The sequence below is a fragment of the Balaenoptera physalus genome, assembly GCF_965194825.1.
Source record: "Balaenoptera physalus genome assembly, chromosome: 5".
In the NCBI taxonomy this organism is placed as follows: domain Eukaryota; kingdom Metazoa; phylum Chordata; class Mammalia; order Artiodactyla; family Balaenopteridae; genus Balaenoptera; species Balaenoptera physalus.
The window spans coordinates 106645232-106672783 of NC_138884.1; the positions used below are offsets into that span (position 1 = coordinate 106645232).

General features: G+C 42.2%; 1 protein-coding gene across 22 annotated transcripts in view; it reads left to right on the forward strand.

Moving 5' to 3' along the window:
- LDB2 (LIM domain binding 2) overlaps positions 1 to 27552 on the forward strand; it is a 400597-nt gene that overhangs the window by 257468 nt on the left and 115577 nt on the right. For 11 of the 22 annotated variants that reach the window (XM_082462629.1, XM_082462644.1, XM_082462640.1 and 8 more), the window contains one exon: positions 19887 to 20030. The exons of the other annotated variants lie outside the window; for them this stretch is intronic. In XM_082462629.1, coding sequence (XP_082318755.1) covers positions 19887 to 20030 — 144 coding nt within the window. The remainder of the gene's footprint in view (positions 1 to 19886; positions 20031 to 27552) is intronic. 22 annotated transcript variants of the gene reach the window in all.

The window sequence follows — 27552 nt, forward strand, 5'->3', positions numbered from 1 at the left end:
CTGAACCTGCGCGTCTGGAGCCTGTGCTCTGCAACAAGAGAGGCTGCGATAGTGAGAGGCCTGTGCACCGCGATGAAGAGTGGCCCCCGCTTGCCACAACTAGAGAAGGCCCTTGCACAGAAACGAAGACCCAACACAGCCATAAATAAATATATTAAAAAAAAAAAAAAGTTAAGTTCAATTAGACCCTCCCTTAAAGCACGTGCCATAAACCCTCAACCCACCCGGATGCTGAAGCCACAGCTCAGCCCCCTGTTATTCCCAGGTCATCCCAATGACCCAGAAAAGGCTTATGTTGTGATTTTAGATTACCCTAAACACAACTACACAGCATGTAAAGTGTTCTTAAAGATAACTCTGAAAATCTGAGAACACATCCACAAATCCCAGTGTAAGAAACCATGACCCAGTTGTTCAGGACATTGGCTTTAGGGCCAGACAGATGCTGCTTGAGGTCCCTTCTATTTCCAGCTCTTAGGAAGTGCCTCAGGCCAGGCAGGTGAGCTTGGGCGAGCTCCCACCTTTTGGCATCTCAGTTTATTCATCTGTGAAATGCCCATGGAAAAAGCACAGAGGCTCAAGAAAGTGGGTCCTGTTTTTAAGACAGTGCTAGGCCCCTAGTAGAGACTTGATAGATGGTGGCTATTAATACATTAGTGTTCATATATATATATATATGTATTTTGTAAATATATTTTTTGTAAATAAATATATTTAATTAGTGTTCATTCAACAGAAACACATTGGTCAGTCTCTCACTATATTCCAATCATAGTCCTACTACGAGAAGAGACATTTACATGAAATCAGATGGATAAGAAGACATTTCAAAGCTCTAACTCAAATTTGTCCAAAATTTGCTTTCCACCCAAGCCTTACATGACAAAATATCTCATTCGAATTAGATAGGACAAATATTGTGATTGTCACTTTAGAGATGAGAAAACTGAATCTTCCTTAGCAAAGTGAACCATCCAGGAGAGAGCCTGAAAAATCAGCAACATTTGTAGCTTTAATTTACCAGTGTTTACTCTGTTCCAGACACTAAATATGATTTATCCAATGTTATTAGTTCAAGCCGGGGTAAGGTGGGTGCAGTTATCCTCATTTTCCAGGTACTGAAATCAAGGTTAAATAAGATAACATCTTGCTGGTCTGGTCCCCAAGTCTCAGAACCAGAATCTGGGTTTTCTGTGCCCTTTCCATTCCAGCATGAAATGAATCCTCATGGGTTTCATGTTCTTGGCACTTTCAATGAGTCAAATCTTCTTTGCCCTGAACAGTTTACTCGTTTGCTGATATCCAATATGAATCTGGCCCTTTCATGAGTTTAATTACCACGATTTTGTTGTTGTTTTTGCAATTTTCAAAGTGTAGTGGAATCACCCAGGTGCGTCACGCAGATACGTCGTTACTGAAGAACATTTCTGAGCACCTACTCTGTGCTAAGCAATATGCAAGGTTCTTTGCATCTGGAATTTTGCCCAGTATGGCATGCATCACCTAGTATGGCATACATCACCATCCCATTTATAGATGAGGAAAGCAAGCTCCCAGAGGCTACGAAACATGCCCCCTGGTTGCAGAGCTCATAAATGTAAAAGGACAAGATTCATACCCAAATCTTTCTGAGCACAAAGTTCCTTCTGCTACATCATTTACATAAACCCATATGGAGGGAGCCTGAAATAACCACAAACACAAGATATATCATATGGTAGCGTATGACGGATTGTCAGATGCAGGGAATAGGGCAGAACTTTTCAGAGGAGAGAGCTATTATGATGGCCTTGAAAGGTTTCACAAAGCACAAAAAACCTTTAAGGATGGGTAAATAGGAGAGAAACAGAGAGGTAAAGGAAGGCAAGAAGTCAGGGAATGATGATTCCAACGTTCTCGAATCTCAGGCACTTTTAGAAGAGCAAAGGGAGAAAAGAGGTCTCCTCATGGGCACTGTGGTTGCCACTACCTCTGCCTTCCTGAATGTCCGAGTGGATGAGCCTCGGTGATGAACTGAATCACTCGCTTCCTCTGCCAGTTTTGTGGGCCATCGTCCTGCCTGGGGCCAGATGGTACAAAAGGCCAGCGGAGGCCCACAGTGAGAAGGAAGGTGCCTGGCCTCGACAGTCACGCCATGACCTGCAAGATGCTTCCGTAACGTAAAAGTACACACAGGATGGAGAGCCTGAGGCCAGTCCAGGGACAGCTGGGTGAAGGACAGTCACCTTCTCGCCCTCAACCGCGTCCAGGCAGACATTGCTAATTGATCCCAGCACTTTTTTCCTCCAGGCCTGAGCTCAGCCTCTGAATCCTTCTTAACCCCTCTCTCTAGACATCTGCTCCCCAAGGAGAAACCTATTTGCCATCCATGAGTCAGCCTTACAGATGAGGGAGGCTCTGAGTTGCCTGAGCTCAGAGTCTGGCCTGAAACCCAGGTCTGCCTGATCACCAAGCCCTCGTTTATTCTTCTGCCTACTTCCTGCTCTGTGGGGGCCGAAGTGGCAGGCGTAGCAGAAAGAACACCAAATGGAGAATCGGGAGAGCCCAGGTCTGCTGGAAACTGGCCAAATCATTCCTCCTCTCTCAAACTCAGCGCCTTCAGCCCTAAAACGGGGATGATACCTGTGGGCTTCTCAGGAGCACAGCACGGAATAACCCAGGTTAAGCATGGAGCCCAGGCCTCATGCACTGCAGGGGCTCAAGAAATGCTCCCCCTACCACCGCTGCTCAGAAACAGCAGCCCCCATGGTGTAATGGAAATGCCTTCTTAGCTCTGTCAGAGACTAGTCGAAGGTCACCCTGAGAATATTAGGGCCAGGCCTAGAGATGGAAGAGTTCTGGGCTGTGACACAAGTGCTATCACTCCCTGTCTCTGTGTGTCGTTTGGCAAATCACTCACCCTCTCTGTGCTTCACTTTACTCCTCTACGAACAAAATTGAAATGGGATTCAGTGATCTCCGATGTTCCCAGATACCCTGGAGTGATGATCTTAGTCTAACAGACAGACATAGCGTTCAGGGGTCTAACTAACCAGCTTGAGACATGCCCACCCCTCCGTCCCCCCACCGCCACTCAAAGGGAAAATCCCCGAGCCAACCCATGTGGATGGAAAAAGGTCCTTTTCTTTGCCTTTCCCCCCCATTTTAAAAAACACAATGAAGCTCTGTGAGAAAACAACTACTGCCTGTTCTGTGGAAGTTGAGTCTAGGGGGAGAAATTGCAGCACTGCTTTTGGACTGGCACGTGTACAATTTGCTGCTGTTTGAAAACTCCCAGGTCTTTCCATTTCTTCAATTTTGTAAAATATTGTAGATTTTCTCTCCAAGAACCCGTCTCCATAAAACTGTCACCTACCAGCAGGGGACTGGGGTAAAGCCACAGAGAGCACGAAACCCAAGCTTCAGCAGATATCTCTGCAGTGGAAAGGAAACAAGACCCACCCACAGAACCAGCAGAGAAGTAACTCGCGCTGATGACAGGAAGCTGCCTTCATTTGGATTTATTCTACCCACGGCAGCAGCAGGTTTCTTCCAGAGGTAGAAGAAGAGTGTCAGGGAGGCGTCAAGACCCTCTTGTGGGGTTGCAAACTGGGGGACAGCTCCTTCTCAGAGCTGCTCCTTGGCCTAACGATTACGCCTTGCACGGCATTCTGGGGTCACAGCTGGGCTTGGCGAAGCTTCAGCTCTTCATTACTGCCCTGTGTGAGCCAGAGCAAGGCAAGTAAAAGCAAGAGCAAGGCAAGTAAAAGCACCTGTAACTCGTGTATGGCCCAGGCTTGTCGTGTGGATTATGATAAAACATGCCCTTATTTTGTCTTCCCATCATCTCTTCAAATTTACTTCGGGTCGTCTTTGTTTCCTGTGGCTGCTGTACCAAAGTACCCCAAACCTGGTAGCTTTAAAGGAGCAGAACTTTACTCTCTCACTGTTCTGGAGGCCAGAAGTCAAAATCAAGGTGTCTGTAGGGTTAAGGCGCCGAAAGATTGTTCCAGGCCTCTCTCCTCGCTTCTGGTGGCTCCCAGCAATCCTTGGCTTGTAGACGCATCACTCCTATTTCTGTCCTTCCATGGACCCCTCCCCTGTGTCTCTGTGTCTATTTTCCCTTCTTACCTCTCATAAGGACTTGTCATTGGATTTAGGGCCCACCCTAATCCAAGATGATCTCATGTCCACCCTAATCCAAGATGATCTCATGTCCTTAGAAGACTACCTTTGCCAACACCCCTTTTTTCCATAAAAGTTCACATTTCTAGGTTCCAAGTGGACATATCTTTGGGGAGTGGTGGGCTGCTATTCAACTCACTTCAGGGGATTTTCTCCTTCTGTCCCTGGAGAACGCTAGGCACATCTTTTCTGCTCCTTCTCAGGTATGATTCAACTACTTTGAGTTTCAGTTTAGCCACTGGACTATCTAACGCTGAGTAACAGCCCAAGCTTGAGCTCCAGTTAGATCTTCTCTCCTGTGCAGCTCAGACCTGGTTCAGACGGAAAGATGCAGTGGGCCAGGAAAGCACTGTTATTCTTTCTACTCTTCTCTGCTCACCTCTATCCTTTCCCCAACATGCAGCTGCTCTTTTGCTCTCTTTCAGGGTCTAAGGTAGGTGAGGTGGAGGTGCCGGGTGGATTCATGTTCCAGGCCTGGCAAATATTCCAAGGGGAGACCCTGGCTAGGCCTGGCCAATGTGAAAGCAGATTGGTTCTCTCAAGGTCCCCTCCTTCGTGCAGTCTCCTTACCCAGGCTGATGCACCTGGTCCTAAGCCCTGGCATTCAGCCAGCGCCTGTAGAACAGCTTTATTGGACCTTCCCTCACTCTCCCTTTGCTTATCTGGCTCACAGGACATGCACTTGTCCCTGTGGTCTCCAGGATAGAGGCTCGGTCCCACTAAGTGGTCCTCTCCTGGCTGGCCACCCAGCAGGCAGGCGCTCAGCCTCCCCTGCCCCTTCTCAGGGCTTGAACTCCGATACCTGATCCTGTCTAACTTGCTCGGGTGTGGGTCAGTCTCCAGACTTCTGCATCTTCCAACTGCCAGAAATAGAAATAGACTTCAAAAATCTCCGCATCCCTGAAGCTTCCCTCTGGAGGCTTGGGGTCACAGGTGGCAAATGCCCCGTGCCCTGGGAGAAAGGGTGGGACAACAGCCCTCTCCAAAGAAATCCCGTCCCCGGTGTTCTGTGCCCACACTCAGGGTCCCTTTTTTATCTCACTGTGCTGCTTGCTCTGTTAATCCGCACACAGCAGCCCCCCTGCCATGTCCCACTCACATCGCTATGTGATTATCGCATTTAGCTCCTTAGTTGCGATAGAAAAAGGAAGAGCCTTTTTCCTCTGTGGAAGTTATGTGGATTATCTTAGGTCACTCTTTTGATGAAGGCATTCTCACTATTTTAACTTTCACTACTGAAAACAAGGGAGGTACAGCCCAGTAGATTGGGAGTCTCTGCAGAGAAGCCAGTCTGAAGTTTCTGGAATCATGCAGAGGGTATGAGTGTGCATCTACTCTGCCTCTATTATCATGCAAGCTCTTGAAGGGTGGGGGAAAAGGTAGAAGAGAATTAAACATGGGCCATTGTTTTTTGCCTCACGGAAAGGAGTTTCACCACAGGAATGCAAATTTGAATAGCAGAGATTTTTAAAAATCTCTTCTATGAAAGTGATGAGGTATTGGGTGGTCTTTCTTGATTAAAAAAAACTCATTGGTAACAGATGAAATGGGAACTCAAGAGCTCTTTCCTAGTTCAGATCGACAATAGGGGTCTTTGTTCCCACCCAGCCCTTCATTTCTACGTTCCTGGCTCCCTCAAATGTCCCACCTTCCCTGCCATACTACCCCTGCCCCAATTTTATGTTCTTTTCCAATTCTCATTTTTTTCTCCCACTTTTATCTAAACTTAGCACCACTTTGTCCCTCTAACCCCTACATGTCTACCAAGAAGGCTGGGAGGAAATTGTTAATAACTCATATTGATCTGTGTTAATATGGTGGCCATTGCTTGGACTGTCTTTCCCGGGGTGCTGTCACTCTAACTGTCACTCAAGGAAACTGTGTAGACCTTAAGGAAAGATCTTATACCTTAGAATTACCTGAGAATTAACTCTTGCCCACCTGACAGTCTGGGAGGTTTAGATCGTATATCAAGACAAAATCGGGTAAATCCAAACATATCTAAGCAGGCACGATAGTGAGAACATATTTCAGGCATGACAAGTATCATTCTAAATGATCTTGAGTTACAAATATGTTTGTATATTCCTTGGAAGCAGCTGTTTATTGACCAGCTACCCTGTGCAAGCCAGGGACACAGAAGGCTGCCATCTTGCCTTCAAGGAGCTTCATGGAAAGAGGCCCTGTGCTTTGAAATGTAACAGCTTCAAAAACTGTATTTGTACAAGTCCTGAAGGTGGGGGAGGAGGTGGGATCCACCCCCCACCCTGACGTCTGTGAGCTCGATGAGGTGCTGGGGCCAGCTGTTAGCAGTTCACCACAGCCATTTGTAAGCCTCTCTTCCTAAATCTGTTCTCAGTTACGTCCAGCTCATAGCTGGAAATCTGCCGCAGTGGGAGTGTTTACACCACAGAAGTTGGTGAGCACTACAGATCAGGGCTTTCTTGTTTCAAGAGAGCCAGTTCAACATTTACCAGCCTATCACCAATGTCAGGAGGGTGCTTCTTCCCCTGACTTTCAATTTGACTTGGAATTCACTTTACAGCAAACCATTTAGCATGCCTGTATCTCAGCGAAAAGAATCACTCATGCTTTTTCTTTTAATTTTTATTGGCGTATAGTTGATTTACAATATTGTGTTACTTTCTGCTGTACAGCAAAGTGAATCAGTTATACATATACATATATCCACTCTTTTTTAGATTCTTTTCCCATATAGGCCATTACAGAGTACTGAGTAGAGTTCCCTGTGCTATTCAGTAGGTCCTTATTAGTAATCTATTTTTTATATATAATAGTGTGTGTATGTCAATCCCAATCTCCCAATTTATCCCTCCCCTCCCCCTTATCCCCTGGTAGAGATAAGTTTGTTTTCTACATCTGTGACTCTATTTCTGTTTTGTAGATAAGTTCATCTGTACCCTTTTTTTAGATTCCACATATAAGCGATATCATATGAGATTTGTCTTTCTCTCTTTTAAGGGAAACTGTGAGAACCAAGGAAAGCATACAAAAGGAAGTACTTTGGGCTCCCTAGAAGAAAAGCTTTCCATTCTTTATTCTTTGACTCCAGGAAATGAATGTTCGGGATAGTTCAATTTCTCTTCCCAGGTCCAGCAAGTCAGTAGCAGATCTTTGGGGGAGGGGCCCTCTTTTCTGTTTGTTATTATAATGTTCCAAATCATTCTCTTATTCAAGGAAAATAAAACTCTGTAACATAAAGTATACTTTTAAAACATTCCTCACTGTTTGTTATGATTGGATGATATATTTTCACCACATATTAATTGATGCAAGGCACTGTGTGGGAGAGGGTGGGCTTATAAAAATCAGGAATGGGAGGATAGGGAGTTTAGAAGTTTACGGCCAATACTTATTATTGAGCTGCCATCCACACTTAGGTTTGCTTGGATTATTTTCATCTTTCAACAAATAATTGTTGAGCATCTTCTGTGCTGGGTTTGGGGCAAAGATCAATAAGAATCTAATCCCCAGGTGGGATGAGCTGAAGGTCCAGAGTCAATGTGTGTTTACGGAATGGATGGGCACAGTGGTGAGGAAAGGCCTGAGTGGGGTTGCAACCAAACTCTTGCAGAGTGAAATGGAAACAGAAAGATATTTACAAAGAGAATTTGCACAGAATGAATCCTGAGTTTTCTAGCAGTCAGTGACCTACTCCCCTTCTACCTCTGTCTTATAGAAAGGAGGAATGAATAATTGAAAGGATGGAAGGGGACCAAGAGTTGCATCAAGGGTTTCCTTTGGCTCAAGGCTAGAACCTGTGTGGAAAGCTTCCAAGAATGGATGTTACCTGCCCCATTAATTAAAGTTCCCAGAGAAGAAATTTCCGTGAGCCCTTCTGCCAATGTCCTGCAGAGTCAGGCTTTCCACTGGCAAGGCATCTCTCTGGCTCTCATTCTTTCTTGACTCAGTTTCTACTGTTTGTCTTCTGTGGTATGTAGTCTGTATTTTATCCAATCATTCATTTATTCTTCAGTCGCTATGGAGAGCCAACTGCATGTGAAGTCAGTGATTTTCAAAGTTATGGAGCTTATGAAAAAAATACTGATGCCTGGACCCTCATTCCTTGAAAGTGATGGAATGCTTTTGGGCTGGGGCCCAGGGCCTCTTATAATGATGATGATGAAGATGATGATGATGATGATGATGATGATGATGATGATGATGATGATGATGATGGCAATAAAAATGGTAGCAGCGCTTGTAATAGCAGCTACAGCAAACACGTACTGGGTGCCAGGCACTGTTCTGCTTTGCATAAATTACCTCCTTTAATCCTTACGACAACCCTATGGATAGGTAATGTTATCCCCATCAAAGATGAGGAAACTGCAGCACGGAGAAATTAAATAACTTGTCCAAAGTCCATACCTGGTAAGTGGAAGCTGGCGTTTGACCCCATTCAGTCCGTTTCCTAAGCCCTGTGCTTTGCACCCTCCGTATTTCTGTAAAGCTTCCCCAAAAGTTCTGATGTATTTCTGAAGTTGAAAAGCATTGCCATGGTGATAGTACTTGGCACAAGTAGGCTGTTTGTCCAGAACTGTTTACCCCTTTCCTTTTGTTCGTTGGTTCACTGTCCAGCAGTGGGGATGGATACGTTAAATATGCAAATGCACATGCACACGTACGCAGCATGTACAATATGACGAGTCACGTTCAAAGTACTGCGACGGGGACTGAGTGTCGGGAGGTAGAGCAGAGTAATTCCTCCCGGGTGTTAGAGGGAAGGTTGGAAGGGATAGGAAAAATCTGGTAATTTGGCTTTAAATTCAGAAGTCTATTCACAGGTGCTCAAGGGAATTAAATTTGCATCCCTGGGAGCCCTGCTCTCATGTGGACGCATTCTCCGTAATCCTGTGTAGGACAATGGCTGTCTTCCTGGTGCTTCTGGAAAAAAAGTGAGCCTGTGCCTGGATCTGACTGGGCTAAACTCCAAATAAATTTGTGCAGTCTGTTTCCTAACCCAGCCCATTACATGTCTCTGGCCATTCCCGATCTCACTTGTGTCCTTCTCTGAGGGTCACCGGTTATGAAAGGAACTATGGGATAAGGAATTCAGGACTCATCTACATCATCTGTCCCCATATTTATTTCTCTTGTTCTGTCCAGCAATTATAAGAAGATCCTGGAGAGTAGGAATTGATGCAGCAAGGGAATAAGGCATTCATGTCTTGCTTGTATTTATAACCCCAGAACTTAGCAGGACACCTGGCATGTAGCAGGTGCATGGTAAATGTTTGCTGAATAAATGAATGGAAAAAAAAGAATGAATGAAAAAGGAAACTATGTTACTTTAATATGGACATGTGTGACCCCCCCCGGGTTGATGATGATGATGATGAGGGAAGTGGTGGTGACATCTGATAACACCTGATAGGCATTATCTCATTTAATTTTCTCAATATCTTGTGAGATCAGGTGGGCAGGTATCATTATCAACCTCAGACCCATTGATAAGTATAGAAATTGAGTTTCAATGAGCTTAAAGGCCTTGCCTAAGACCACTTGGTGGCCTGGGCAAAATCTAGGTCTTATACTCAGCCTTCCCAAATTCCATGCCTTCTCTACAACTGTGGGAGGCATTGCCAATATCAACTGCAAAATAAGATTTCTGCGCCAGAGAAACTGGAGAAATATGTGCCTTCTTTTCCCTGTGAGATGAAAGATGCCTCCATAATCTCTTTATCTTCAGGGCAAACTCTCATATCACACTTACTCTGTTTTGTAGTTTGCATCTACCCACTAGATGCCAGTAGCAACTCCCCCAAATCATGACAACCAAAAATGTCTTCAGACATCACTAATTGTCGCCTGGGGAGCAAAATCTTTGCTTGTTGAGATCCACTGGTCTAACAGTTTTGTCCAAAAAGTAAATTTCAAATTAGTTAAGCTCTGGTCATATTATTTCCTTTTTTTTTTTTTCCCCCTTAAATGAGAACTCTGAGCTACGTAGTTTCTAAAAGTGTGGTAAGGGTTACAAAAGAAGAGCTCGAATATAATCACCAGAGTCACAGGACTCAGAATCACAGTAAAATGATTCTGTTTTCTTTTTTATATTGAACTTTAAACTTCCGTCCACTTACTTTTCTCAGAAGGCTGATAACATTGTGATTTGCTATATGCATGTATGTGTGTGCATGTATGTATATATTAAATGTAATATATATATGATTTTTTTCCTTCAGAAGTGTTCTCTCCCTCCTGCCTATGTAAAATTAAAATTAACCAAGTTAATTAATTAATAACAAATTAAAGTTAGAAAACTTTGGTCTTTGAGTCACGAGTAACATTTATTTTCTACCCATCACATGAACAATGAAATTCAGGAAAAATATGGAATTAAAGCCTAATAAAGTGTTATATAAACTCTTAAGTCATGTTGACTTAAGTGGTGAGATCATGCCAAGAAAGTTAATGGAGCTGGCTCTGGAGACACCAATCCAGTGATTTATCCACCTAAGCACATTTCTAAGCAAAAACATATGTCGGCAAAATGAACTTTGCAAACCAAAGAGAGAAAGATCAAACTGCCAAGTGTATCTCAGACCTTCTCCATACATATAACTTTCATATTTGAAGGCAGTTTTGGTCTTTATGTGCTTGAAGAAAGTACGACAGAACCTTGGCATACTTAAGCACGTGTCTTTCTTCGGAGGGCATTGCCTGAGTGGTGCTCCTGGTCGTGTTTAAAATATGACCCCATCCTAAAATTCAGGCCATTTGGTGGGGCTTTTAGAAAGAGAATTATTTTTTTCTCTGTTTCTGTTTAAGAATTAGTCTGGTATCTGTAATTAGAAGGCAACTCAATGTATTGGAAAGATCGATGGCTTTGATTTTCAGGCCCTGCCACACCAGCTTACTGGTTGTGTGACCTCGGGCGAATTACTTGACCCTTCTGTGCCCTACTCTTCTCTGCTGTAAATGGAGTTAATGAGACGCACTTGTCAGGGAGGCATAAGGAGATGTTGAATAAAAAGGTGCTAGTGCGGTGTTTGCTACATGGATTGCTTACTGAGTGTTTACTCCTGTCCCCTTTTCTTAACACCAAGGTCACAATCTGACCATCCAGTGAGCCAAAAGTGGTCTGCTTACGTGTCTGTTTGCAAAATACTTCCAAACATTCTGAAATAATTGCCAATATTTAAAAATTGGAGATTTCAAGTAAAAATCTAAATTGCAGGCTTTTGAAAGAAACAAAAGAAAAGCAGAAGATCTGACAACGCTGGGCCCCTGTAGATGTAGATTGCCCCCAGTCTCCCAATCTCTATCACTCTCTGATGTCTCACACCTGAACTGCTTCATGCATTATGTCACATGCCTGATATGTTTAAGACTTGACTTTTTAGCCACAGTACACATAAACAATTACAGAGACTCTGGGTACATAGGAGGCCTCAAGGGTGCAGAGACCTACCATCATAGACCCTGCCTTCAAGGAATTCACAGTCTCAATAAGGGCTTACTGTAAGTGATGATTTCAATTTAGCAGGAATTTATTGAATTCCTACCACAGATCTGGCACTGAGGATACAAAACTTAATAAGATACAGCCCCTGCCCAAGAGGAACCTGCTCTGCTGACCTCTTCCATCCCATTGATTGGATTGGAGTTTCTGTTTTCTGTTTCCAACCTGGGTTGAGTCACATAACATCATTAACTTTTTATATTCTGCTTACGAGCCCTGGTTTTTGTTGTGGTTTTTTTGTTGTTGTTGTTTTTTCAATATACTGATAACATAAAATCATTGCAATGACTTCACTGTAGATAAATTTAGTCTTCCTAAAATCTGGGAAAACAGAAAACACAAACAGAAGCCATTTTCCCTTTTATATCCTATAGAGAGAAGTTAAAAAAAAAATCTGGCTTCCCATCTCCTAACTAGTGCCTGGCAAACTGTGGGAACTAAGTAATGTTTGTTCATTGAAATAAATGGATGAATGCATACAACATTGAATGGATGGAGGAAATCCCGTTGTCTAACCCAATTCATTCCTCCCCCACATCCATTTATTTATTTAATCAGCGATATATAGAGAGCTGGGGGAAGAGTGCTTCAGACAAAGGGGACAGTGGGTCCAAAGGCCTTGAGATGGGAACAAGCTGGATACCTTCCGAGAAGCAGAAGGAAGGCTGGGGTGGCTGGAGGAGGTGGGGAGAAAAGCAGTTAGAAATGACATTGGCCATCTATGCAGGACCTGTAGGCCCTCTTGTAGGTCTTGTTTGTTTTCTAAGTGTCGTGGGAATGAGAAATCTGATTTCCATTTTTAAAAGATCTCATTGGTCACTATGTTGAGAATGGGTTACAAGGAGGCAAGAGTGAAGCCCCAAGACGAGCTGGGTGGTGACCCACTTAGAGCAAGTGATAGGGGATGGGTGACATCTACGAGGTGACAATGGCCATGGGAGCAGATTCAAAACAGATTGTGAAGATCGAGCATGTACTGGCACCAAGACACTGTCTAACTGGTATATCATGCCAACTATATGTGTAATTTAAAATTTTCTACAAACCACCTTTTCTAGTACCAATATTTTTGGTTTGAGTATGGGGGAGATAACTCTTTTCAAATCTACTGGTATTTGCTGAAAATGTCTCTTTATCTTGTCCACTTTATTACCTTTAACTTTTCTTTTATACAACAAGCAGCTTTGTTCTGTTCTGCTGCAGTAAACTGCGGTCGACATTCCTCCTAAAAGTTGTGATATCCCTTCTTCTAATCTCTTTTTTTCTGAACTTTTCTGGTTGTAGAACTAGCTTGTGATTCGCCCCTAGATTTTGCATCAGTATTATCAGTTTACACTTTAAAATCTGCCTATACTTACTTGTTTTAACTATAAACTAATCTAATAATTTACAAGTAGCACCCTTATTTTAATTTAATTCCCAATTGTGATTTACGTAGTTATCCCTGTTACTTGTGCTGTCTGCATTAAATATTTAAATAAACATATTACAACGCTGTCTGGGGCAAAGAAAAATCATTCATGCTGAATAAGTCTGTTGACAGGATGTGTTTATGTGTAATAGTAGAAGTGACACGTGTACCTGACACTCTCACTACAGAATGACAATATTATCTATGTGATGCAACAGTTACATGGAAATGGGATCCTACCAACATCATAACCATGTTTGATGGAAAAGTAGCTTGCACTGCTTAAGTTTTTCCATTTAACTTTACATCAATTAAATGTAAATAAAAATTTCAGTTCCCTGGTCTCACCAGCCACATTTCAAGTCCTCAATAGCAGCCTGTAACTGGTGGCTGCCATATTGGGTGTGCACCTCCAGTGAAATTTCAAGCTGAGAGGCCCTGCCCTTACCTCTCCTGTCCTGTTCCTCTCTGACCAGAGAAGGGATTGGGTGACAGGAGCTCTAAATGCTGCACTCCCTGGTTTTCCATCCTGCGGTGCTCAAAACTAAATATTAGGGTTTGCTTAGGGCATTCAGTTAACAAACAAGTCAAGGCCATGTGACGCCAAGCCCTTAAGAACCAGATTACATTTTTTGTAGATGTTTTACTCACAAACCAAGGAACATTTGCTTTCAGAGAAGGAAATGATCCATTTGACATAGAGAAATTGATTCATGCACACAAACGTGATTTTTTTTTTTTCACTTGTTACATTTTAAGTATACATGTCCATAAACCCAGCAGCCTTGAGCAGGCCAGGACTGGCTACCAGCCATGATGGCTGATGTCCACATTACAGCTTTGAGGAGTTGCTGCCACAAGTTGGCTGAATATGTGCATTTTTGTTAAATACCAAATAGGGGGCTGTTCGAAGGCTGTCATGCTCCATCAAACAAATAATGCCAACAAATGCCATTGGTATTCAGTAGACCGTCACATTTCTGAAGTCTGTTGAGCAAATTATACTCATTTTAAAATTTGTGTAACTGGGGATTGACACTTATTCATGTGTTTGCGTGATAGGCGGAGTCACTGCTGGCTGTCACACACACACACACACACACACACACACACACACACACACACAGACTTGCACTCGTGTACATCCACGAGCATTTTTGTTCTCCAGAAGCACTATCCTGCTTAAACTTTGATCCCACCGTAGCCCTCCTAATGGCTCTCTAGACCTGCCAACGCTGTGCCTTGTCTTTGGGGAGTGCTTTGAAGCAAGAACAAACACCTTAATGTCTGTGAGACTCTGGTTTTCAAGAAGGATCAACTTTGACTTCCTGCTGCTGATGCAAGACCCTCTTTGCCCACCTGTCCCCTATGGCTAGTGTCACAAATATTAATGCCACGCTTCCACATGCTGGGCTCAGAATGGCCCCTTTTAATTAAAATATGAATCTATTTTTTCAAATGCATTTTCCAATTTCTGCATGGGGAGAAGTGCTTCTCCCGCCGAGTGCAATTTCAGATTGGGCAAAATTGGTGTAGATTTCGTTCGAATCTCTTTGAAGTTTCTGAACGTCCTTAAACCCTAGGATGATTTTTTGCTGCTTTTATATTCTCAATGGTTTCCTGGACATTAGGGAACAGCTTTCATGTATTCACTTCTTTGGGATTCTGAAACGTTATTGGATAAATATTAAAGAGAACCAAATTGAATCAAAGTTAAAGTGAATCAAATAGGCCCTAAATAAAATTTAAAAAGCAACACTTAAAATATATTGTTATTAACCAAGACTTTGGGGGAAGTTACAGACTAAATGTGATTCTCATACCAATGAATCAAGGATTTCTTATGGGGAAAAATACCCTCTACTTTTACATATCAATGTGTCCACATGGAAATAAAGCTCAGAATTTACCTCTTTAGGTAACAAAGAAGATATATCAGGAAAGGAACTTTCTCTGGGCTAAATTTCTCTGACTTTCTGAGTGGATCATGGCTTCCTTTGGTCCCACAATACATTTTGGGACCTCATTTTTGGCATTTATATCATACCTTATTGGCATTAATATTATATTTGTTTTTTTGATTATTTTTTTTGTTTTTTTGTTTTTTTATCATTTTCTTTTTTTTTTTTTGGCTGCGTTGGGTCTTCGTTGTTGCGCATGGGCTTTCTCTAGTTGCGGCGAGCAGGGGCTACTCTTCATTGCGGTGCGCAGGCTTCTCATTGTGGTAGCTTCTCTTGTTGTGGAGCACGGGCTCTAGGTGCGCAGGCTTCAGTAGTTGTGACGTGTGGGCTCAGTAGTTGTGGCGCGTGGGCTCTAGAGCGCAGGCTCAGTAGTTGTGGTGCACGGGCTTAATTGTTCTGTGGCATATGGGATCTTCCCAGACCAGGGCTCAAACCCGTGTCCCCTGCATTGGCAGGTGGATTCTTAACCACTGTGCCACCAGGAAAGTCCCATATATTTGATATATTTTTTAATGAACACTCCTGCTTCTCCCACTCCACTTCTTAAACTCCATGAGGACCAGCACGATGTTAGGTGTTACTATCTCACAGTGTCTCTGCATTGCCCCTCTAGACTCTTCACCATTTTGTCCCTTGACTTACTGTCAATTTCTTGTAATTTGGATGGGGTAGGGCAGCTTACAGTGACCTATTCTGCAACTAAGGGTATAAAGCAGGGATTTAGAGGGAAGGAATCATGTTGATATTAACTCTGAATTTTCTTGTTTTCACGAATGTACAGAGTCTCAAGAGAGATTCCTGGGTTCCTTTTCTTTCACTTATCCATAATGTTCATATGTTGGTCAGTGTTCCCACACTCAGATGCTTGTCTGCATTAAATTGTCATGCAAGTTCTTTGTGCTAATATTTAGACCTTGGGAGTATAACTTGATCATAGACTTTTAGTCTTGCTGTCTGTCATTCATTTAGAATCATCAACATGTTTGGAATCACCTCAAGCAGAGGAGTGAATGGGGTTGCAAGGCTTGTCTGGGGCTTTCCAGAGCTTATACTGTGAAGTTCAGGGAGGAGCTCTGAATTTCTTCTTTTATCAACTTAGTTACCCCAATAAAATAAACCTCTGGGTTTAGATACAATCACCTCTGGGCTCACTGATAAGAGTGACCAGATCTGAGAAGACGCAGTCGCAGCATATTTCACAGACCCCTGAATCACGGCGGCCCAGCTACTTTATGAAGCTGTATTACTCCCACAGTGACTTAGCCCCCGAAAGGAGCCCAGACACTATTGCCTTGACTTAAATTTATTGTTTGGTATGTTTGTGTTTCCTGCCTAATTTGCACTCTGTTTGCAAAATCTACAAAGTCTGTTTTCTCTAAATGTCTTCCTTTTTCATTCCTCAACTTTTCAGCTGATGTAGCTATCCTGTCCACTGGATTTTAAGTGCTTGAGAAGAGTGGAGTTTGGTCTTTGTGAGGGTAGCAGTGTTTCAAAGACAGATGAAGACTTTATGTGGATCCCCCTTTACTTGGAACTTTAACACTTTACTTTTGCCATTTCACATCCTCAGAACTGCTGTTTACAGGACATAATTCCCAGGTTTGGTTTGGTTTGATGTTTTCATCACCAAACACCAGTGGTGGGCAGAACATCTCCACATGTAAGACTCATCAGGTGGGCTTACCGTGTCCCTCCTGTGTGTACCTGGTGGTGTATGTTTGACGGTGGGGCGAGAGGATACTCACAAAGATCAACAGAAACCTAAGAATGAAAGAGAAGGTGTGAGTCAGGAAAGGTGATAAGGCACCTGCCAGGCTGAGTTTTCACGAGGCGGGGTGGCCGCAAGACAGGCGGTTTCTGATCCGCTGCAGGGCCCGGGCACCAGCCGCTCAAGCTGTGTCTCACAGCCACTCACAACCGTTAACTTCCAGCACATTTTCACACTGTTTGGCTCAAGCTCCTGGCAGCGTTCCTAAACACTCTGAGGAAATAATTCCACAAAGTGGCATAAATTAATGTGACTAATTAACATGATGTTAATTATTTGTAAATTGTATGTTTGGATACACATTACTTGAGAGGCGTATGTTACATTCAATGTTTACTGAAACAAGTGACTGCTAATAGCGCCTCCTGAGTGTTCCCTGCACGACAGTCGGCAACTGGAGGCTCCTCGAAAAATAAAAACCGTGTCCTCGGGGGAGCTGTGTGAACGCCTGAATAGCATCAAGTGCCACGGAAGTAGCCTGTTCCCTTGGAAAGTGGGACTTCCTGAGGCTCCTGCTCCACACCTGGGATAATTGGGGTTTGGCTTCATTAAAGCTGTTTCTCCTTTCCCAAAGCCCACTGACAGCAGAGCTTTGGGGATGCTCCTGAAGTGGTACCCAGGTCTGGTGGGGGTGACTGCAGCATCTCAGCATCTCCCTCCAGATCTATGTCTGTCAGGTCAGCCCCTCCTTCAGCACCATGCCCCCCTGGGACAGGATTAGGGTGGGGCAGGGGTTAAAAATCTACCAGCCTGGCCTTGGAACATTCAGAGTTGTTCACAGCTTCTTACTCAGCAACAAAGCATTATCTTTGGGTTCAAGCTTGATGTTCTTATTCTTGGTCCTGGAATAAACCAGTCTGTGTAAGTGGCTTTTAAGTTCTGAAGAGGGTATTTTGTTTCTTCAAGGTTCATTAGTTTAAGATGCTTTGGGTGTGTATTGCTAACATGTAAAATAAGTTACTCTTTTTACCTGAAAAAAGAAAGTACAGCTTCATAGCATTCTTTGGATACAGTGGCTAATGAGGTTTCTAGGGGGGAAGGTATTCGAGTGACACCTTTTTGACTATGGCATGCCATCTCCTAGCGAATAGTACAGCCATGTGTTTTGCTGAAATTCTTTGGTCAGGACTTAATGACCAAGTTCATTGGGGGGACTAATGTGGATCCTGCTGCCAAGAGAAAGCAAATAAGGCCATGGTTAGATCCAGTCATGGGAAAGCCAAGGGAGGACTGCATAAATCCCATTATTGGGGGCAAATATCTCCAGCTTTCATATTTTATTATAGGCCTGGACATTAAAAAAAAAAGATGGGATACAAACAACACAGGCTCCAAAAAGATCCCCTGAATGGGTGAGGCAGCTCCGTCTGGGGGTCCTTCCCTGTGTTAAGTTTGGAGACAGATGCAACTCTTCTCCGGACTATTGTTCAAAGGGAGAATACGGATGGACTTTGTTTCCTGGAGGGTCTTGTGAAGACAGTTATGGAAAGTCTAAAGCATTTTAACTTATACATGGGAGCTAATGACTTAAGTAAAAGCAAAGAATTGTGTTTAAAATACACACCTGATTAGGTTCCACATTGGAGTTGAGACAAAGTCCGAATGAAGATGGCACCTGTCTTAGGAGCTGTCACATCTAATGCCAATCTTACCTTTCCCATCACGACCACCATACGGCAAGTGCCCGGCATGGAGTAGACACTAAAGTCATGGGAGTGAATGAATGGCTGAGGATTGGTGGGGAATTAAAAAGAAAGTATGCATCCTTTTCAGACCTAGACAACATAGTCATTCTCAAAACTCTGTAACAACACAGATAGAAAAATCCTTCCAAAGTCTCCAGAGAAAATGTGAGTTGATTTCAATTGAGTTGACAAAATGAATTTATGACACTTGGAAGATATAAAGACATTGGAAAAAAGTGGAAGGAAAGCTGGCAAAAACTGAATTGCCCATGAATGTGATAACCCATAAATACTAGGAATGAAGGAATTAGGATTTCCAGAAAGCCTTTTACATATCGGTTTGCAGAACTCTGAATTGAGAGGGAAGTCCTGTGTTTTCTAAGAGAGAGTGAACGTTTACATGACAACATTGTAGGAACATATGCATTCAAATATCAGGAGGAGCCACGTTTGAGATGGCTCTGAAAACCTGGGGTCTTTCAATGTGTCCACTTACAGAGAGATGGCACAACCCGATGCTATAAGGAAGACAGCAACTCTTGCTATACATTGCAGGTTTGGTATTTTTAAACATAAACATAAATTTGTTTACAGTAACTAAGTGGTATAAGTAGAGTTCTGGAACATAATTGTTTTTAAATTGTATAAATGACTATAGGAAAGAATTGGAAAAAAATTTTTTTTAATTAATTAATTTATTTATGGCTGTGTTGGGTCTTCGTTTCTGTGCGAGGGCTTTCTCCAGTTGCGGCGAGGAGGGGCCACTCTTCATCGCGGTGCGCGGGCCTCTCACCATAGCGGCCTCTCCCGTTGCGGAGCACAGGCTCCAGACGCGCAGGCTCAGTAGTTGTGGCTCACGGGCCTAGTTGCTCCGCGGCATGTGGGATCTTCCCAGACCAGGGCTCGAACCTGCATCCCCTGCATTAGCAGGCAGATTCTCAACCACTGTGCCACCAGGGAAGCCCCTGGAAAACTTTTTGACCTTCCAAACATAATCTTAGAGAAATTGTCCTGAATTTAGATTCTTTGTAACCTCAACACACAGCATGAACCGCAACATAGAGTTAGCCCTCAGTGAATGTTTACTGGATGAATGAAAGATTTCCTCTAAGCAAACTGACAAGACGTGGAGAAGGTATATAACAATAATAGCAACTGTACTGCTGAGAATCTACTGTATGCAGGCCCAGTTCCAAATGCTTGTCATGTATTAACTCTCTGAGCCTTCACATAGCTCCATCAGGTATGTTCCACCATCATCTCCATGTTACAGATGGGGAAACCTTGCACAGAGAGGTCAACAAACTTGTTTAGGGTCACACAGCTTACAAGTGGTAGTACCAGGATTGGAAGTTAGGCATGTTGGTTCCAGAGATTGTGCTTCTAACAATTCCTTCCCTTGATTAAACAGAAAAAAAGCTTTCTCTCAAGGAAAGCATGCTACCTCCTCTGTTAATAAGCAATCTCAGAAAGAACCATGACATGGGCCCCCCTTTGGAGCAGAACTGGGGGCAAAGTAAGACATTCCCCCCAACCAGGCATCTACAGGTTAAAGGTAAATATTCTTTAAAACAGATAAATATTCTTTAAAACAGATATTTTTTCGGTTACAGCCACCAGCTTTATAAACTCCTTAAAATACTGTTCCAAATAGTCCTCACCTCTGAGGCATTTTGACAGCATGGCATTCATCATTAGTTTAATTTTCAGCATTTTATGCTAGTCTCTAAGTTCTGATAACAATAATGAGCAAAAGAAGAGGTTAATACTGATTCAGTGTTTTCTATATGTGAAGCAGTGTTCTAAGCCCTTACATGGACTTGTGCAGTAGGCACAATTATTGTCATCCACATTTTACCAATGAGGAACACCCCCGCGCAGGCACAGAGGTTAAGAGTTAGTGAGTGGTACTGTTGGTGGGAATGTAAGTTGGTGCAGCCACTCTGGAAAACAGTGTGAAGGTTCCTCAGAAAACTACAAATAGAATTACCATATGATGCAGGAATCCCACTCCTGGGCATATACCTGGACAAAACTATAATTCAAAAAGATACATGCACCCCTATGTTCATAGCAGCACTATTCACAATAGCCAAAACATGGAAACTACCTAAATGTCCATCAACAGAGGAATGGATAAAGAAGATGTGGTACACATATACAATGGGATACTACTCAGCCATAGAAAAGAATGAAATAATGCCATTTGCAGCAACATGGATGCAACTAGAGATTTTCAGACTAAGTGAAGTAAGTCAGACAGAGAAAGACACATACCATATGATATCACTTATATCTAAAATATGGAATCTAAAATATGGCATAAATGAACCTATCTACAAAAGAGAAACAAACTCACAGACATAGAGAACAGACTTGTGGTTGCCAAGGGGGAGGCAGGTGGGGGAGGGAAGGATGGGGAGGTCGGGATTAGCAGATGCAAACTATTATATATAGGATGGATAAACAACAAGGTCCTACTGTATAACACAGGGAACTATAGTCAATACCCTGTGATAAACCATCATGGAAAAGACTATTAAAAAAGAAGGCCTATATGTGTATAACTGAGTTACTTTGTTGTACAGCAGAGATTGACACAACATTGTAAATCAACTATTTCAATAAAAAAATCAATAAAATTAAAAAGAGTTACTGAGTGGTAGAGCTGGGATCCAGTCAGCCTGGGTCTGCAGCTGCTCCCATGATTCCTGGGTAGGTTTTTAACACACACATTGTAAAGCAGAGTGAAGGAAGCACCCTTTATACTGATTTACTCTACCAAATGTAGAAGGTATATTATGGCTTGCCTGCTCTTTGTATAAAAGAGATCTGTTAAACACTTTTTTTTCCTTCTTCTTCTTTTTTATTTTTTATTTATTTTTTTAGGTTTCTGTATTTTATTTTATTTGGAAATTATCTAGATATTAAATGAATTTAACTTAACCCATTATTTAATTTATTTTATTTAACATCTTTATTAGAGTATAATTGCTTTACAATGGTGTGTTAGTTTCTGCTGTATCACAAAGTGAATCAGCTATACATATACATATATACACATATCCCCACCCTCTTGTGTCTCCCTCCCACCCTCCCTATCCTACCCCTCTAGGTGGTCACAAAGCACGGAGCTGATCTCCCTGTGCTATGCAGCTGCTTCCCACTAGCTATCTATTTTACATTTGGTAGTGTATATATGCCCATGCTACTCTCTCACTTCATCCCAGCTTACCCTTCCCCCTCCCCTTGTCCTCATGTCCATTCTCTACATCTGCATCTTTATTCCTGTCCTGCCCCTAGGTTCTTCATAACCATTTTTTTTTTTTTTACATTCCATATATATGTGTTAGCATACGGTATTTCTTTTTCTCTTTCTGACTTACTTTACTCTGTATGACAGACTCTAGGTCCATCCACCTCACTACAGATAACTCAATTTCATTTCTTTTTATGGCTGAGTAATATTCCATTGTGTATATGTGCCACATCTTCTTTATCCATTCATCTGTCGATGGACACTTAGGTTGCTTCCATGTCCTGGCTATTGTAAATAGAGCTGCAATGAACATTGTGGTACATGACTCGTTTTGAATTATAGTTTTCTCAGGGTATATGCCCAGTAGTGGGATTGCTGGGTCATATGGTAGTTCTATTTTTAGTTTTTAAGGAACCTCCATAAAGTTCTCCATAGTGGCTGTATCACTTTACATTCCCACCAACAGCGCAGGAGGGTTCCCTTTTCTCCACACCCTCTCCAGCATTTATTGTTTGTAGATTTTTTGATGATGGCCATTCTGACTGCTGTGAGGTGATACCTCATTGTAGTTTTGATTTGCATTTCTCTAATGATTAGTGATGTTGAGCATTCTTTCATGTGTTTGTTGGCAATCTGTATATCTTCTTTGTAGAAATGTCTATTTAGGTCTTCTGCCCATTTTTGGATTGGGTTGTTTGTTTTTTTGATATTGAGCTGCAGGAGCTGCTTGTATATTTTGGAGATTAATCCTTTGTCAGTTGCTTCGTTTGCAAATATTTTCTCCCATTCTGAGGGTCTTTTCGTCTTGTTTATGGTTTCCTTTGCTGTGCAAAAACTTTTAAGTTTCATTAGGTCCCATTTGTTTATTTTTGTTTTTACTTCCCTTTCTCTAGGAGGTGGGTCAAAGAGGATCTTGCTGTGATTTATGTCATAGAGTGTTCTGCCTGTTTTCCTCTAAGAGTTTTATAGTGCCTGGCCTTACATTTAGGTCTTTAATCCATTTTGAGTTTATTTTTGTTTATGGTGTTAGGGAGTATTCTAATTTCATTCTTTTACATGTAGCTGTCCAGTTTTCCCAGCACCACTTATTGAAGAGGCTGTCTTTTCTCCACTGTATATTCTTGCCTCCTTTGTCAAAGATAAGGTGACCATATGTGCGTGGGTTTATCTCTGGGTTTTCTATCCTGTTCTATTGATCTGTATTTCTGTTTTTGTGCCAGTACAATACTGTCTTGACTACTGTAGCTTCGTAGTATAGTCTGAAGTCAGGGACCCTGATTTCTCCAGCTCTGTTTTTCTTCCTCAAGATTGGTTTGGCTATTCAGGGTCTTTTGTGTTTCCACACAAATTGTGAAACTTTTTGTTCTAGTTCTGTGCAAATTGCCATTGGTAGTTTGATCGGGATTGCACTGAATTCTTATTCTTTTTTAAATCTATGCCGAAAAAGATTTGTTCAGAAAACTAAGGAAAGTGAAAGGTTTATAACAATTGTTAGAGCAATTAGTCTTTGGTCGTGTATTTTACAGGGAACATTTTGGGCAAATGTACACTTCATCGTGAGGAATGGAAGCATTTGATTCCCAGTATAAACATAGCTAGAACTGTAGTTCTTACCTCAGCTCACCCTGGAGGCCAAATATTATAGTCAACTCCTGACAGCAGAGGTTTCTGAGTAGCATTCCCATTAGGGTGATGCTAAGGGAAGATGTAAAGAAATAAAGTTTGAAGCTGGATTTTACTTCTTGCCACTGCCTAGTTAATATAAGATTAATATTTTCCTTTTCTACATAAAAAAGTAGTTTTCTAAGGGATCATAAATTTATAAAGCAGAGACTGTCTGTGATTTCTGATTGTTTTTTATAAATTCAAATTATTGGCTTCAGCTCCCATTTTTAAACTCTGTCCTGCTTTGTACTTACTGAGAACGTTCAAACTTCAGAGCCCTTCATCTATGAATTAATCATGTGTGGAGTATATGCAGTTGGAATTTAGCTATAAATATAAATGAAATGGCTCCAGCCATGGCTGGGTTCAAAAAAACTAAAGTGATTCGGAGTTTTCAGTTAAAAAAAATAGAGAAATTTTAAGAAAGGAAGAAAAGAGTTAAGTTGAGAAGGGTGACTAAATATGATATAGTCTTTTTGCATTAAAATATTGGGCTTGTGTGGTATCTGGACTTTATTCCTAAGATTCTGCAAATCAGTTTATAAGCTCTACTGTCAAGGTGAAAGGGATTGAATAGTGTTTACCAGACTCTGGAGTATCTTTCTCACTTGACCTGCAGACACGTGAACAGAAGCCACGGACATTAATCACCATGAAATGTGACCACATGTGGGGTTATATAGTTTTTCTCGGGTACCAGTTGGCAACAAGGTTCGCCAAGCTGGGCAACTGAGACAGATGAGACAGAGCAACAAAGATGAATGAACAGTGCCTGCTGGCCTAAGGGTACACACCTGAGACGCCATTTTCCTCCCAGAAAAGTCTGGGGTATAAATAGCTGGAAAGCACTTTCATCTACTCTGGAGTTTCTCATCAGATCTAGTTGAAATGTCTTCACTGCTGATGAGGGAGGGAAAGAAGCTGGAATTCGAGGTTGGGGCTCTGAGTTTCAGTCCCAGTTGTCACACTTATTAGCCATGGGGCTCCAGCCAATTACCTAACTCTCTCGGAGACTCAACTGTGTCAGGTATAAAACAAGAGCATCCGCCTTTTAAGATTTCTGTGCCTCCACAGTTGAGATCAGCTGCTTTAATTACGGAGCTACCTTGAATGTCTGTTGTGTGCTGTGATGCTGTGAAAAGGGCTAAGGATACAAGAAACAGTTACTTCTCTCAAGGAATTTATCTCTCAGGAAGACAGATTAGTGAACAATAATGAGAGTACATTGTGAGAAATAAAACAGTAGAAATAGGATTACATTATAGGGTTAGCGTAGGAGAAAGCTGAGTCAGCCTGTAAGGTGTACTCTCTGCGGCTGAAAATACGCTAAACGTTGGATGCATTCCCCCTCTCTCAGGGAGGGGCACACAGAGAGGACCTGAGCACAGTATTGGTACTTGAATAGCAGTGCCTCAGATGGGTGTCAGGGAGAGGGCGTGGCACGAGCAAAGACGTAGAGGCCGTCAGAATGGGATGACTGGGGTTGCAGAGCTAAAGCACAGAGTCTGCTCAAGGGAAACTTGATTGCCTTTCCTGGAGCTTGAGCTCCATCACAAGGACCCTGAGTGGGAGAGGAGTACGGTCAGATTTGATGCAGGCACAGGGGCAGCCCAGCCTGGAGCCTGGGACCCACTGCTTCACAAAGGTGATCATTTCGCAGGGAGCTGTTCATCTCTTACTCAGCACACTATTCAGGAATGATTTTTTTCCTTTTCTTTCAGTTTTTCTTGTATACCAGCTGTACTGAGACGCAATTCACATATCACACAAACCATCTATTTAAAGTACACAATTCAATGGTCATTCATTGAGCTGTGCAGCCATCAGCACAATCAATTTTAGAACATTTTCTTCACCCCCCCCCCCAAAAAGCCCATACCCATTAGCAGTCAAGTTCCTGCCTTCCTTCCCCCAGCCCCTGGCAACTACTAACCTCCTTTCTGTCCCTGTAGATTCTGGACATTTTATACATGGAAACATAAAACATGTGGTCTTTTGGGACTGACTTCTTTCCCATGTCTTCAAGGTTCACCCATGTTAGGTATCAGTAATTCATTCCTTTTTATGACCAAATATTATTCCACTGGATGGACAGGCCACATTTTATTTATCCACATTTTATTTGATGGATATTTGGGTCATTTTCACTTTGGGGCTGTTGTGAATAATGCTGCTCTGAATACCCATGTTCAAGTTCAGGTGTGGACAGATGTTTTTATGTCTCTTGTGTAGGTACCTAATAGTGGTATTGCTGAATCATATGTTAACTCTATATTTAACCCTTTGAGGAACTGTCAGACTCTTTTCCAAAGTGGTTGCACCATTTTCCCCTTTTTACTTAACGCCTGATATATTGTCTATTGTTTGTAAGTGTGTGAACTGGGGAAGAGAACCAGAACAAGGAGATACAACTCAATTTAGTCTGTTTTCGCCTGACGGTCTAGGGAAGGATTAGCTGTTATTGTGATAATGCTGCAAACCAAGCCCAGATCTCAGTGGCTTACAATAACAAATATTTATTTCCTGCTCTTAGGTCTACAAGTCAGCTGTAATTCTGCCGGCTCTGCTAGGAGAGGTGGGGTTTGATTGTAGTCTGTAGGTCAAGTGCATTCAGGGGCCAGTGGTTACCAAGCCCATATTCTTCCTATGGCAGATGACAGAGATGCACGAGGCCATATCAGACCACTAACACTCCTTTGGCCAAAGCAAGTCACATGGCTAAGCCAAAAAGTTAGTGGTGTGGAGAAGTTTACTCTACCTACTTTTCTGGAAGGTTCTGCAGTGTCACATGGCAAAGTGTGTGTGTTTCTATAATCCTATTATAAAAATGGAGTAAAAGGCTGAGAAGAATGAGCTAGTATTCCACAGTCAATATAGAATTTGCAGTACTCTAAATCAAGATGGTAAGCAGGGAAAAAGATAAAAAGAGAGAAAGGGTAGAGAGATTTCCAAATTATAGCATATTTTTTAAAAAATTAAGATGTGAGAAAGTCATAGTAATTTAGAAGCCATTCTTTGGAGATGCACTTTAATAAAAAGGTGGAGGTATTTGTAATTAACCTATTGATTTTACATATTCCATTTCAATGCTCATGGAGTCCTCAAATCCTTGGTACTTCACAAAATAATAAAATTCAAGGATGGAAAGACCCTTCAGAGACATCTCATTCTATCTGTAGAATCACTAAAAAGTGTTGAAAGATGTAAGCCTGGGCTCCAGACTGAATGGTGCCCTCTTCTTAAGGTAGCTTGGTTCTCTGACAGCCATCCTGGGTGGTTCTCATAATAATTACTTATTAATACATTCTACTTATTTCAAGACAGCCCTTAAAGGAGATGCTATCATCATCCCATTGCACAGACAAGGTACCCGGGACTTAGGAAGATCCAGGCCAAAGTCACGGCTACCGAGGGACAGATTTGAGAGTTCAGTTTGGAGCTGTCTGACGCCAAAGCCCACATGATCAGCCACAATCCTGAATGTTTCTGGATAGAAAATCCCTGCTTCCACTGATTATGAATCTTAGCCAGAATCCACCTCCTTTTAGTCATTCATCCTAGTTTATCTTTTTGAAGTAGGTAAAACACTCTTCTTTGCAGCCTTGCTTATACTTTGGATCTACCCAACTGATCCTCTCTCTCCTTTTTTTTTTTTTTTTAATCACAGCTGTTATAAAAGGAAACCTTTACTACCATGTCAATTAGCTTAGGTTCTGAATTGATGGAGTCTGAGTCATTGGGGTTCAATCTGTTGCCTAAAAGATGCTGTACTTTATGTATGGGCTTCAATTGGCCATGCTTCTCCCTTTGGTCACAGCCTAAATGGAACACAGCTGATACATAGAACAGAAAGTTGTTTTGTTTTATTTCAACAGTAGTAAGAACTTTTTTTCTCAAATTAGGTGTTTGTACTTATGCCTTCATAACAGGTGGGCCACTGGAAGCAACTAAGATGATTGGAATGTACTTGGAATGGTAAGAGAGTGATGGTGAGAACAGGAGAAGGAAAAAACAAAGGTGTCCAGAAGGTTAATTGGTCTGAATATCTGATATGGAAGGTGAATGGAAAAGATATAGTTTATCAAGAGAGGATTATGGGGATCTGAAAGGTGGAATTATGAAAGAGAGAAGCCTTATCAGAAAGTATAAGACA